The 15735-nt window shown below is 42.0% G+C and overlaps 1 protein-coding gene across 1 annotated transcript in view; it reads right to left on the minus strand.

The window, feature by feature from the left end:
• Positions 1–15735, minus strand: part of RABGAP1L (RAB GTPase activating protein 1 like) — a 196453-nt gene that overhangs the window by 46827 nt on the left and 133891 nt on the right. Inside the window, exon 18 of the mRNA XM_056867417.1 lies at positions 12554–12682. Coding sequence (XP_056723395.1) covers positions 12554–12682 — 129 coding nt within the window. The remainder of the gene's footprint in view (positions 1–12553; positions 12683–15735) is intronic.

Genomic DNA, 15735 nt, shown 5'->3' on the forward strand with positions numbered 1-15735 from the left:
CCAGGTGCCTCTGGAGGGGAATGACAGTCCCTGGAACCAGATAAACTGCAGGTGCCTCTAGAGTGGAATGACAGTCCCTGGAACCAGATAAACTGCTCTGGGCCTGGACAACCCCCAGAGTAGATTGATGGTCCCTGGAACCAGATAAGCTGCTCTGGGAATTCCAGTCCCATAGCAGTGTATCTGGTTCCAGTGACTATCATTCCACTCTGAAGCCTGTCATTCCAGTCCCTGAGCACTGATTCTATTCCTCAGCGCCATCATTCCACTCTGGGGCCTGTCATTCAAGTTGCAGAACACTTCTGCTATTCCTAGGGACTGTCCTTCCACACTGGGGGCTGTCATTCCAGTCCCTGAGAAGAAGAGTTGGTTTTCATATGCTGACTTTCTTTACCACTTAAGGGAGAATAAATCACCTTCCCTTCCCCTCCCCACAACAGACACCCTGTGAGGTAGGTGGGACTGAGTGTGACTAGCCCAAGGTCACCCAGCTGGCTTCATGTGTAGGAGTGAGGAAACAAATCCAGTTCACCAGATATGCCTCCACCGCTCATGTGGAGGAATGGGGAATCAAACCCGGTTCTCCAGATCAGAGTCCACCACTTCAAACCAATGCTCTTAACCACTACACCATGCTGAGCAATCTAGCTGGGCCCAGAGATCCTCACTGTAAATCCAATCCATATTTTCAATACAACTTTTGTGTGCTGTAATGTATTTCAATGGAACCCACAAATGTCAATTGGCATTCCTGGCTCCCATTATATCCAACAGGCATTCCAGCATCTCCCATTCTTCCCAATGGGCAACATTGTAGTTCATTTTAGTACATCCCTCCTTGTTAAATAAAGCTGGCTTCGATTCTCTCCTGAGATAATGATTGTGTTGGGCTTCTTGGTTCTGTTTCCATTGGGAGGCTTTTGGCCAGTGGTTGCTTTGCTTGCTCTTGTGTCTTGAGCTATTTTTTGCCCTGGAGAAAGCATGGAATCCCGCCCCCCAGAAACAATGGAAGATGGCTGGGGACACCTTGTTCAGGGGCCCATAAAACTGGGCCTCTTGGAGGTCCAACTGAAACTGGGGGGGGGGGTGTTAGTGCACAGGTCCCATCAGCTCTGCTGCAATTTTGGTACTATTTGCTTAAAAAACAGCCGCTCCAGCCCCCTGGAGAGATTCTCCATAGGGAATAAAGGAGCCAAAAAATATTGGAGTCTCAGGGGGAAAATACAACAGCTCCCATCACTAAACTAGTTATTTAGGACCTGAATAAACCTGAATACCGATATTTTTTGGTATCCCTGATATCAACATCTGAAAAATACCAATCTTTTTCATGGTACCCATCCCTACCTCCAGGCACTATTTATGGTTTCCACAATTTCCCTGGGACCTGCTGCAACCACAAGACAGGGCTGAGTATCATCTGCATATTGGTGGCAACTCAGCTCAACTAATCACTTCTTCTTAGCATTTCAATTAAATGCTACTGCTTTACATTAGCATACTGCAATGATACTACATTAGTAGCCCATGGGGGTGATTCATGGTGTGTTTCCTTCACTCTGAGCTTTTATCAATGATCTCAAGCATCTTAACTCGACCAGGCATTTTCTTTTACTGTCCTAAAATCACCATTTATTCTCAGCTTGACATGATGCCATTTGCTATATACCTGTCAAGGTGGGATGTGGGTTTTCAGCTAAATGACAACAAGATTCTTTGGGTTAAGGCAAAGGCACAACTTCAGTACAAGCTCCATTCAACTGCAGTTTTCATACCAATGGCTTTGTAGCTGTGTATGAAACAATGACCTCATTACATCAAGATAGGACTGTAAAAGCATTTTATTATCACTATGGCCCATCAAACAGAAGCCTATGTAATACCAAATGACATTTCAGGTGTAAAGCAAGGAGTAAATTTCATATAGACTTAATGGCACCGATGTGTCCACACTCCATAGCTTGGTGGAAAAATAAAACAACATACAGGCCATTAAGGAAAAGCACATACAATTCCAAGCTATTAAGACAGTATTTCACTGCCCACAGTGCAAAAATTTGTTCTGCGTTCTATCATGGTTTCAGGTCAAACCAGTTTTCCCAGTTTCCACAGCACTTCAAACTCAACCATGGAAAAGGCAAAAATAGCCCCAGAAGCATACAATAAGCATACAACAGACTTGTGTCCATTGCTTTGTGATTGTTCAGCACCCATTAGATAGTATCCATGACAAGGAGGCACAGGAGAAATGCTGCTGGTATTACATTAAAGGTGTTTTGATTACATTACTATTTTAGCAAGTAAAAGGAGGCATCTACATCCAGATGTGGTCGTGCAGCTCTTCAAAATACAATTAAAAAATAGTTCAGAATAGCAATCTCAATAGTAAAATGCCTTCTAGAACAATAAAAAAATAGTTTTGCATCTTCTCCTGTAAGAGATTAGAAGGAGCGACTGGGAGGCCAATACAAAGCCCTCCTAGATTAGGGTGGTTAGGCACGGTCCCTGATCATTTAAAGTCTGCAGGTATCTTTGGAAAGCTGACACAGGGTGGTGGGTGCAACCACAAAATGGCTGACACAGGAGGCAAGGTCAACCACAGGGAGCACAGCTATGCACAACTCTAGTAGTAACTCTTCAACATTTCAAGCAGAAGCTCTACTTAACAGGATGCCTTTAAAAATGAACATTTTAAAAGTATTTTCTTGTTTACACGCAGCTTTCTTTCAGTCATGCAGTGAAGATCCTTGTGCTGTGGTGGCAGCTGCTGCCAAAACAATAAAAAAAAACATTTTGCGCAGCCAATCAGATCTCCAATAGCCAATCAGAAGCCCTACTGGGCAGAAGCCCCATCTGGTCCTTCCCACTTCCTAAATATACCTGGGGGCCTCCACAAAAGATGATGGTGGGCACCATGGCACCCACAGGCACCCCGCTGAGGATCCCTTCTCTAGCAATTCGCTAATAAACATCCCTGTTTCACCCCTTTATTAGTTAAAATCATTGGGGTAAGTCTTCCAAAGGGAGAGCATCTCACTTGGCAAGAAGTACCATATATACTCGAGTATAAGCCGACCCGAATATAAGCCGAGGCACCTAATTTTACCACAAAAAATGGGAAAACTTATTGACTCGAGTATAAGCCTAGGGTGGGAAATGCAGCAGCTACTTGTAAATTTCAAAATAAAAATAGATACCAATAAAATTACATTAATTGAGGCATCAGTAGGTTAAAAGGTTTTGAATAACTTTAGGTTTTGAATCAACAATAACTTTAAAAGTACAAAAACCTTAGCTCAATCAGCAACCAAGCTAAAACACAAGAGTTAAAATCCTTCAAAACTGGATTCCTCCTCATCATCTGTATGTCCAAACAGAGCTTCAGCTGTAGCTGGTGTGAGGTTATCAGCATAGACTGTCATCATCACTGAGTTCGCAGTCATCACCATCACTGCTGTCGTTTTCATACAAAGCGCTGTCTTCACTGCCATCCATAGCATTACTAATGCCACATTTCTTGAAGGCGTGTTGCACCATGTCCTCTGGAATCTCTTCCCATGCAATCCGAACCCACTTTGCTATCAATTCTATGTCGGGCTTCATCAGATTTCCAACTTTTGTCAGTCGGGCTTGACCAGATGACATCCATTCATGCCACATCTTTCACACAGTCTTTGAAAGGTTTATTTAAACACACATCTAGGGGCTGCAATACAGATGCAAGCCCACCTGGAATAACGGCCAAAGTAATTTGAGAAGACTTTGCCAATTTTTTTATGTCATCAGATGTGTGGCCTCTGAACATATCCCAAACTAGCAATGATGTTTTTTTTCTTTAAGGCTGCTCCTGCTCGTCCGTTCCAAATTTCTTCCAGCCATTTTTTTGTTCCGTCTTCATCCATCCAGCCTTTAATATGTGCGCGCACTGTAATTCGTGATGGGAATTTGACCTTTTTAGGCAAGGTCTTTCTTTTAAAAATAATGACAGGCCGCAGCTTAGTTCCATTAGCCAAACATGACAGAACGACTGTGAAATGGTTTTTTTCATTTCCTGTGGTTCTGAGTAAAATAGTTTTGTCTCCCAAACTTGCCATAGTTCTGTTGCTTGGAAGATCAAAGGTCATAGGGGTTTCATCCATATTCCCAATAACTCCCAGGTCATAGTTATGGATCCTTCTTTGTTTTATGATGAATGAATGGAATGACATCACTTTTTCATCAAGGTCTTTTGGCAACTTCTGTGAAATCTTTGTTCTTTGCCGCAAACATAGGGCAAACCTATTTATGAAGCGGGTACACCATCCTGCTGACACAACAAAATTTTCAGTGCCTGGTGCTTTTAATTTGTCATCTTTAGCCATTTGAAGGGCACGTAAGCGAATTCCCATGAATGTTACGCAGTAACCATTTTGACGACACTCCATAACCCATTTATGCAATTCAGTCTCTAGAGCCCCATATGAAGTCGTTAAACCACGTCGAGCTTTTTTTGCCTTTGGAATCTTTTCCAAGTCAGCTTTCATTTTCCGCCACTCCCTCACTTATTTTTCGTCAACACAAAATTCCCTACTTGCAATACTGTTATTGCTTTCTTCTGCTCTTGACACAACCTTAAGTTTGAAACCAGCTTCGTATGACCTGCGTTTTTGTTTTGGTCCAGGATTAGAAGTATTGGGATCCATTTGTAACAGGATAAAAAAAAAGACTTTGAAAAAGAAGTGCTAACGCAACACATGCAGTAACACAGTGTGTACACAACGCAGCGTGTATATTATGAGCCCTAACATGCGCTCCCCCACCCCCAGCCACGCCCCCTCATCCTACGCCATGCACACGCTCCCCCTCAGCGTCGGGCGCCTCCATTCTCCCCCCTCCTCCTCCTCTTCCATCCTCGCCACTCCATCTTTTTTTCCCCTCAGCGGCGGCGGCCGCCGGAACTCTCTGAGGAGGAGGAGGGGGTCGGAGGCACCCCTCCCCCCACACTGCTTTCCCCCCTCATAACCGCCAAAGCCCCCCCTCCCAGTTGCCCTCACTGAGGGGGGTTCCGCCAGTCCGCCCTCCCTCCCCCCGAGGGACTCTCCCACGCCCCCTCACTTCCCCCCCCACCCGTGAGGCGGGCGCGTGGTGCATGTGCGGAAGATATCAGCAGTCATCGGACCTCCTACAGAGGCTGCAGGCGCCCGCAGATGAGTGGGAGAGACCGGAGAACACCCGCACGGTACCGGAGAACAGGTAAGTGGGATCCTCATTCCAGTATAAGCCAAGGGGGGCTTTTTCAGCATAAAAAATGTGCTGAAAAACTCGGCTTATACACGAGTATATACAGTATCTGAGTATAATCTCTTTATAAGAAATATCAATCTCTTGTCCCGGATCAGCCGATCAAGTTTCTCCAAGAGTAAGGTTCTCAAGACAGAATCAAATGCCCCTTTTAGACCTAAAAATGCAGCGAAAAGCTTACCCTTCCTTCTTTTGACATATTTGTTTATAAGGTGGGAGAGAAGGATACAGTGATCAAGAGGAGATTTACCTTGGCTAAAGCCAGTTTGTTCAGGGCCTAAGATTTTAAGGAGTGAAATCCAATTGGTAAGTTTAAGTTGCAAAACTTTGGCGTATAATTTCCCAATGATGGATAATTACAACAAAGGTCTTTTATGCATGGGTTGGATCTCCCTGCTTGGACCTGGGTTCATTGCACGTTAAAGTAACCTGGGTTGGGGAAAACTGTATGCATTGGCTTGAATGATCAGGGACAAAACTGTGTACTAATAGAACCATGAATACAGAAAAACAGTCTCCCAAACTCAAATCAAGTCCCACCCCTTTAAATGCTGCTCTGTAATTGGCTTACTTCAGTGCTCCCCGTGAAAGAAGATTTCTTTCCCCTAAACCCAGCTGCCACATAAAAAAGCATTTTAAGAACAAAAAACAAAAAACGGAACTAACTGAAACAAGGGGGGTGGGGGAGAAATCCAAGCCTCGTTTTTAAAAAGCCTTTCTTTTGCTCAGAAAGAGCTCCGAGGTAGAAGGAAGCACTTGAATCCCCGCCTCTTTACACACTGCTTTGTGATTGGCTGTGAGAGAAGCTAATCTTCTGTTTTCCCGTTTAACTATCAGCATGCTGCTTTGAGGAAGGAGTTGGAAAAGGGTGGGGCATGATGGCGTGGGGAAGCTCAACCCGAGAACGGAGTATGCACGCTCTGTGACTCCGGAATGAGCCAGGATGAACGGTTTAATTCGGGCCAGAAGAGGAATGGGAAAAGCCGGGTTCGTTTTGCATCGAAACAGCATTGAGCTTCAAAGGAACGAGACTTCGTGCATACTGAAAAATTTGATCCTGGCTGAAACGGGGAATAAAGGAGGTTAAAGCAGCCATGCATAAAACACCTAACAGACTTTTAATGTAACTGAGAAGTTTTAGCTGGTTCAGGTATTTTGTCCAACTTTCATAGCTGCACAATGCAATTACAAGTTAAAGTATTTTTGTAATAAATACCTTGATTGGGCTATTCCATACCATTCTACATCTCATCAGATCTCAGAAGCTAAGCAGGATCAGTACTGGGAAGGGAGACATCCAAGGAAGGCTCTGCAGAGGAAGGCAGTAGCAAACCACCTCTGCTTCTCACACTTGCCTTGCTGGCCCCTTGCTGGGGTCGCAATAAATTGGTTGCAACTTGACAGCACATACATACATACATACATACATACACACATACATAATGAACACCCTACGTTCTGTAATAATTTCAATCTCTTCTCCCAATTAAAATGAACAATTATTATTTAACTGCATTTGCAAAAATTACATGGGCACCTCCATGTGTACATCAGTTGCATGAATACACAGGAAAAGTGTGTGCAATTCAAAGTAGCTGGAAAAACAGAATCAAGTAGCTGGCAAAATGAAAGATACGCAGTACGCAAAGGTAAGTATGTCCGTCACAAGTTAGGTATTTGGCAACATCCCCACTGATTGTAATAAGAACACCCTGGATTAAGAGATCTCTGGCTGTCGTCATGCGTGGCCAAGGAAACAAAGGAAAGACATATATAAGCAGCAGTGTGTGTTTGCTATTTTCTTTATAGAAATTCCCCTCACTGAGGAGGCAAGTGCATGAAGACAGAGCATAATACAGCTGCCATACTGTTGCCCTGTATACACAACTGTGGTATTAGGGTAGCTCACATGGCTCTCTCACTTTGTCTTCTAATCCTTCAAAAGTTGTGTGTGTGTGTGTGTGTGTAAAGTGTCTTCAAGTCGCAGCCGACTTATGGCGACCCCTTTTTGGGGTTTTCATGGCAAGAGACTAACAGAGGTGGTTTGCCAGTGCCTTCCTCTGCACAGCAACCCTGGTATTCCTTGGTGGTCTCCCATCCAAATACTAACCAGGGCTGACCCTGCTTAGCTTCTGAGATCTGATGAGATCAGGCTAACCTGGGCCATCCAGGTCAGGGCCTTCAAAAGTTACTGGCTCTTTAAGGTTAAAGGGCAGAACTTTTTTGTAATGGTATTTTCTCATTTATTTGATCTGGTGGAGGCTGAACTGTGCCATTTAAGCACAGGACAGCTGGTATAGCTCTTTAGACTGACAAGGTAACACAAGGTACCTCCCCTTACCCTGCAATACCCATGCACTGAAATCCTGCAGTGCTACCTAAGGAAACAAAGAGCATGAATAACACACTTGCCCACACATTCTCTCTTTACAATAACTTACAAAAACAAAGCCACAATGGGGTGTGAACTGTGGGTTAAACTGTGACTTGGTATTTCTGGCTCACTGTTTCTGGTAAATATTTATTCAGGTACCAGTTGCACTGATAAAAGCTGAGGAACCCAGAGTACTTAAACTATAGGATGCATGCATGACAGAGTCACACACTGGATTCATCTATGAACATAAAGCAGCCATCCTGGATCAGACAAATGGCCCATCTCGTCCAGCACCCTGTTTCACACACTGGCCAACCCTGATACTCCCAAGAGGACTACAAGCAGGGCACCAAGTCTCTCCCAGTTAATACCGCCACCCTAGTACTGGTAGTCATGAGGGCTACTGCCTCCAAACCTGGAGTCACCATGAGTAATAGCCATTGATGGACCTATTCTCTATGAACTTTGACTAACCCACTTTTGAAGCCAATTAAACTAGTGACCATCACTACATCCTGTGGCAGTGAATTCTCTAAGTTAATCACTCTGGGTGTAGAAGTACTTCCTTTGGTCTGTCCTGAATATTCTGTCCATCAACTTGCTTGGGAGTTCTAGAATGATGGGAATGAAGTTCACTCTATCTCCTTCCTCCACCCCATGCATAATTCTATAAATCTTTGTCATATTTCCTATTTAGTCATCTTGTCTCTAAACTAAAAAAAATCACCCAGCCCCTTAACCCTTTCCTCATACTGTAACTCCTTGATTATTTCGGTTGCCTTTTTCAACACTACTGCATCCTGTTTAAGATACAGCAGCAAGAACTGTACATGTTCATTAAAATGTGGCTGCACCATAGGTCTATACAACAACCCTGGTATACCAGCCATTTTCTAATAATCCTTAGAATAGAATGTGCTTTTTTCACCACTCCTCCATACTAAGATTTGCATCAAGCTATCCACCACAACCAAGTACTCTTTCCTATTAGTAACTACCATTTCAGACCCCATCAACATATGTAAAATAAGAATTTTATGTCCCAGTGTGGATCACTTTACACTGATACTGAACCTAATTTGCCCCACTGTCACACATGCTCACCTAATCTAGAGAGATTCTTTTGGAGTTCTTCACTATTCACTTTGACTTCCACCATCCTGTCCTCTGCAACTTTGCACCTCATCCCTGATTCCAGATTACTTATGAACAAACATTTCTTTATCCAAGTCACATGGTCACTCTATAGAGCCTCTGAACCAATGACTGCTGCAGCTGAGTGGCTGAAGGCAAACAAGCTGAAACGCAGTCTTGACAAGACAGAGGTAATGCTGAGACCCTGATGGACATGGGGATCCCCTCTTTTGATGGGATCCAATTGTCTCTCACTGACTTGATTAAGAGCCATGGGGTGATTCTGGATCCAGCTTTACTGCTAGAGAAGCAAGCTGATGCAACTGGGGAAGAGGTGTTCTGCCAACTCCACTTAACGCAAAAGATGGTCCTTGAACAGCTGACCTGGCCACATGGATCCAGGCTATGGTTACCTCGAGGCTAGAATGCAGTAACACAGGGGTCTGCCCTTAAAGACAATTCAGAAACTCCAGTTCATACAAAACATAGTGGCCTGGCTAAAGCCAGGTGCCAAGCAGAATTTGCATATCACTCACTTTCTTCCAATACTCTTTTGAGTACCAATCAGGTACTGGGCTCATTTCAAGATTCCATCACCTACAAAATCCTTAATGCCACTGAACCCTTGTACTTGCAGGACCACCTCTCCTGCTATGTTCCACTGTGAAAGCTGCACCTGTCTGAAGCTGCCACCCTGCAAACAGGTAAAACTGGCAACTGCCAGAATTCTTGGTGGCAACTCCCACATTAAGGAACTGTCAGCTTGAAACTATTAGGAAGGCCTTCATGTTTCTATTGTTTCACAAAATGTGAAAACATAATTGTTCAGGAGGGCATTCTTGTGGAGGAGTACAGCTGTGATGTAATGGATAGGCTTGAGCGGTAACAAAGCTTTACTAACTTATTAAACATACAGGAAAAATGTCATCAAACCCTAGATAAACTAGTAAATGCACAATGAGATAAGCCAGCAGGACTTTCAGTGTTGTATATGCACATGCTGTATATGCTACGCAGAAACAAGAGGCAGTATTGTCTGAGTTTGCCTTCATTGGGCAGAGCTAAGCGGGTAGAGGAGTTCCTCTACAAGTTCCTCTACAAGTACAAGTTCCAAAATAATTTTGCCAAACCTGTGGAATGAGCAAGATTTCAAGATATGTAACTACAACTCTAGTCGACACTGTAAACTTTCGCTCCGTACAACCTTCCAGGAGCGATTCATTCAGGCAGAGAACGTCTTGCAAGTGTTTATGTTCTTAATCTAACTTTTGGTCCACAACCGAGTCTGCAAATTGGTTGCAGGGACTGAAAAGCAACTTTTTGGTAAGCTCCAAATGTTTACATTCAGTTATTTTGTACTTTTCCATTGCCTGACATTATTACAGCGAACTTTGTTAAATCTCTGTATCTGAACAGGAGTCTCAACACAGTCACTTCACAGTGGCAACTTCCACGATTGCAGTGGCACATTTTTCAGTTGCTGCAGTCATAGGAATTGCCTTGAAGAACCACCAGCTGCATCCATGTACTTTGTTCATGAGACACTTCTGAGCAAATTAGATCTTCTGACAGCCTTGCACTGAGACAAAGCCAATAGTGAGGGCCAACCCTTAAGCAAGAGTGATCTGACATAACGGGTGTCACTTTTTTTGTTTACAAATATGAGAGTGTGTAACCCAGTGGTTCCCAATGTGGGGCACATGCCCCACAGGGGGCAATTTGATTTTTAAGGGGGGCAATTCGAGAATGAGTTATTAACAGTGAATTTTTGCATTTCTTATGGTTCTAGGGGTCTCATATACAGTATATAAATGTATATTGTGACATACACATTTTTAAAATGAAAATAAGAATGTACACGGAGGTCAGCTGGTGACAATGTCACGGGGGGGAGGGGCATCAGGATTTTAGAGATGCTTAGGTGGGGCATGGTCAAAAAAAGGTTGGGAACCACTGGTGTAACCTGAAGACCAATCAAATAATATATATAACATTCCCAAAGGAAACACATGTCTGTACAGTTAAAAAAAAGTTCAGACCTATGAACTAGCAGGTTTTTCTATTGGTAAATACTCTGTGCACGTGGTTTATGCCTTATAGAAAAAAAGCTTTAACATTCAAATAAAGTCATTTATATCACAACTGAAGCTGTGAATCAGAACACACCCCATAGAGTGAAAAATAAAAACGTGGCCCTTCTTATTCCAAAATCAAGACTGCATTTTCACAAGCCGAAGATAATAGTGCAAGGATAAACAGAGCAAAGGAAATTTAAGTAAGACATACTACATTGCCACAGAAGCCTTTCCTATGAAGTTGGAGGCAAGCTTTTCCCTAATAATTTAGTATGTTTCATTTATATTTATTTCTAGGACACATCTAAATGTTCAGACAAATAACCACCCAAAGCATAAAACATACATTCAAAATACTCTGCCACAAATATACAATCAAACCTGAGAACCCTTTCCACTATTTTGTCCATCCTTACATGAAATACAAAATCCAAATAAAATCCTTCCTGACCATTGAGGAATTGTTTCTGTCTCTTCTATTACAGGATATATCACTGATATATTAACTGATATACCACTGGCCAAAGTGAAAGCTCACACAATCCAGCAGACTACCTACAATTACCATCTTAATTCCTGCTGTTCTCGGTTGGCCTTTTCCACTACACACAGTATAAATTACTTCTGTAGCATCTTCACTGTGGAGGTGAAGTATTAGACTGATAAACTATTTAGTGATAATAGCTAAGCCAGCATTGCCCGCAAAACCCCTTTAGACTGCAGGGCAGATTATTAACAATGATATGAATACTCCTTTCTTGGTCAGAAAGGTTAAATTTCATATCATAGTTTGAAAAACATAATTGAGCACAAGTAATATTTACACAGAAAGGGAAATGTGTAGTTCAGGAAGTTTTAACAGAGAAAATTATTACAAAAATAATGTTCTATGAGATTTCCTAAGGACCACAAGTTCTCAAATCCAAAGAACAGCCATGGTTATACTAAAGAAACAGCTTCGTCGACACACCATGGTGATCCAGCTTTCATTCAGGAACAGTTTTCTTTCTCACTGTGTTAATACCAGCCCCTGCAAAGTTATAGTTATACAAAACTTTGACTCCCCCAGATCTTCCTGGATTACATTTGGAAATGTGGCTTCTGAATGTATAGGCCTATCTACATATTGCAGAAGTAGGGTCAATATTCCAAACATGAGTAACAATCAGCTTCTACTGTATGTATCATTCTGTTGTGATCATCTCAATCAAACCAGGACAGACATAAAGGAAAACAAAATCTGCCCATTTCATCCTTATGTCCCACAACTGACAACAGCCTCATGCTGATCTTTATGGAGCACGTTTCATCACCACAGACATGTCTGGAGCTGGTCTCCAATAAAACTCCCTCTTCCAAATGTTCAGCAATCCCAAATCTACCATTCAGCAAGAACCGTCTATTCAGATAATGTTACACATCTACAATCATCATCAATAGGCTTGTGAAGGACAGAATGCATTTCAACAAATGAAGACTATGTATATTATAGATTGTATAATAACATCTGTTTTCATTTTGAAATCAAACAGACTGTGAATGGGAGGGAGAAGAGTTGAAGGAACAGGAAGAACACTGATATGTTCTCCCCCCCCCCAAAAAAAAACTTCATCATGCTTTCTTACTCCAAATTCCCACTCTTAAAATTGACTGTTTCTTATCTGAAGACAAATATGATCGCTCTTACCTTTACATTGCATGCCTGTTCCATAAGCCGTCTAGCATTCTCTTCAGCTCGGTACCTTTTGGGCAGCTGTACTCTAAAGAACTTCAAGGCCCCTTCAAAATCAGCTTGCAGAAGATCCTCCTTGGAAGTCTGCAAAGAAACACAGTGGAGAACTACTATAAGCAGAGAACACAGTCATATTGGCACTCTTATGGCCTGAATTTGTAATCTGTTGAGGATACTCTACACAGCATTATGTGGACAAATCTCTATTCTCTAGAAGAAACAGAAATCTCTGTTCTTTGAATGTCAGAGCACATTCAAAGAGATCACAAAAAGAACAACACAGGAGTTAACAACCTGATATACTTATTTTTCTACACCCAACAAGTAATCTGGCAAACGCTGTCAAGATAAAAGTTTGCAAAAGAAAAACAGAAAGGGAATTAGTTCTGACTATTGTCTTTGCTTTCCAGTACCTAGCTGGTTTTTCTGTCATTGTTATGGCTTTGCAAAGCTTCAAACATGACAGGACAATGCAGCAAATACATTCCACAATTAATACATCAGGAAGTTATCCATCAGCAAAGATAAGGAACATCACCAAAAACTTGGGCCTGAAAACACTACCATACAAAACAACATAATTTCCATTACATTCAGATTGACTATGCTGAGCTAAATCAACATATAAAACTAACTTCCAGAAGGCTCCATGTCAACCATAGTTGTTTTCAGAAACATTGTCAAGATCTAGCACTTGAATGTAAGAGTATCTTCAAGTATGTGAGTACCCACAGCACATCCCTGCACATCTGGGCTTTTCAAGAAACATTTTGCAACAACCAATTTTTAAGCAGGCTTAAGAACTAGCATCTCTCATTTGAAAGATTAAACACAGGAGCAAATACTATATCTCTATATTTCCATGTATCAAAAGTTATAATGGAAAGGAAAATGGATGGTCTTTGGAGGTAAGTATTTGCTGCCGATGGGGGAAGAGAAGTCCATCTACTTATGCTCCAGCAGCACAGTGAAGTGACATCAATTTCTACCACAAGGCACCAAGCTACCTGCCCCTCTGCTCCCAAATCAATCTGGCTAGAATAAATTACAGATGTGCTATAGCAACAGGAATAGCTGTCTTTTGCTTTCCACAATAAGCTATGGTTTCTTTGAAAAGTCTGAATACAGGAAACCACAGCCCTAAGTTTGCAAGACCTGAGCAAGGCTGTTAATGATAGGAGGTTTTGGAGGTCATTAATTCATATGGTAACCATAAGTCAGAAGGAACCTGAGGGCACTTAACACACACACACACAGTTCCAAAACTAGTTACCAAAGTTATAGAGCCTGGTTGGGAAACCAGCAAGGCTTCCCTTATCCAATGGATCAGACTACAACCTAGATTTACAGTGCACCATGCCAAAAATTAAACTTTTTACCTACTACAGTATTATGTTATTTTAATGTTATTTTAATTTTTTGTATGGTGGATTGTGATGGCCTTCGGCCGCAGACAATAAACTTTATCACTAGTACCTACTACAGTAAACAATTAGTTTTTTTGGCAGATTGAAACATCAGGGTCAGACTTTAATTTCATGGGGTTGGAATCAACAATCTTTTTATCTCAAGATCACTTAATGTCCAACCTTATTATAACATCCACCCCACAATTGTTTTGTCCAAACAGGTTTAATAATCCCCAGCATACTCTTTTTTTTTATTCAAAGAAGGCAGCTTTCCCTTCTTGTTCACCTGATAGAAAAGCTGGTTGGATCCAACTCATGGCATTTCTTCTTAAATTTGCTTTACTTAAGATATGTGAGCAAGAACCATGAGCAAGGCAGATTTAACATATAAGGAATCCAATAGGCCACTTGGGGCACCAGAATTTGAGGAGGACTGCAATATAGGAGGCAGCAACAGGTGTGGCTTACACCAATCATCATAATTACACTCCAAACCCACCCCACCGCTGTGTCTGCCAGAAACAAAGTGAACTTCAGCAGCGTTGGAGCTCTGCTAGGGCTCATGAATCCATGCTGCTGGAAGCAACAGCCCGTCACCTTCCCAACCTACACCTCCACTTCCCAGGAAGAAAGTGAGGTCCCACCACCCTAGAATGGTATCAGAAAGAGACAGGGACCAGAAAGAGCAATGGAGAAGAATGCAGGACCTATACCTTCTGCTTATAAGAGTGGTAGGATACTGCCCTTCATCAGGATGCAAGTCTGTTAAATAAAGCTCCAGTATGCAGAATCTACACAACAGTAATATGTGCCTTTTTTAAATTGAATGCAGGAGGGAGATCGACTTTTGGGATAAAGAAAGAGCTCCTCTTCATCCTATATCCACAAACTTAAATTTGGTGAGTGAGCTTTGATACTGAACACAAATGGACCCAGAGGGGATTCAGGAAATGTGGGTAGGGTATATATAAATTTTGTTCCAGGCCCAGAAAATCATGCTAATGACCCTGCTGGTATCATCCATTGCATACACTGTAGAAAAGTTTCTAACTCTGGACCATTTGCAACATTGCAGATGTGGTATTAAGACAGCAGATCTTGTGCATGTTTGGTCATATTACTCAAAATTTTAAAATACAATTGGAACCTGCAATGACTTGTGGTGAAGGGGAAATCTGCACAGGAGCCACATGGCTGTTCGATATAAGAACTGGTAGAAAATGCTTCATCTAATATTTCAGGCTAATGCAATCTCTTGCTGGAGTGTGTCACCAAACGTGTAGATGGAGTCCTCTGGTAGACTACATATGTCAAACTTTTAAAAAGCTATTGAGAAAGTCTTTCACAAACATTTAGTAGTTCTTGGATAAGATGACAGACAAAATTGATAAGTTAAAATCAAACTCATGGTAGGAATAATATTTGAGACAAGTAACTAGTCTGTTTCTCACCCATGAACTTTACTGAAGGTAGAATAAAAATGTAATAGACAAATGTTAACATTGATAAATGATTTGAAGCCAGGGAAAGAAGCCAAGTTTGCAGACAGCATCAAATAATTCTGGATGATGAAATGGGCAGCAAGAAAGCAAGATGAGACTCAAGGTTAGTAAGAAACATTTTGGAACCATAAGGATATGCTCGATGATGCCTCTGTGTATTTCAGAGGCAAAACAAGGCAAAGCCCATGATGTACGTTATTAGGCAAAATGAGTGACACACACACAC

This window comes from Euleptes europaea, chromosome 2, assembly GCF_029931775.1.
Source record: "Euleptes europaea isolate rEulEur1 chromosome 2, rEulEur1.hap1, whole genome shotgun sequence".
Classification (NCBI taxonomy): Eukaryota; Metazoa; Chordata; class Lepidosauria; order Squamata; family Sphaerodactylidae; genus Euleptes; species Euleptes europaea.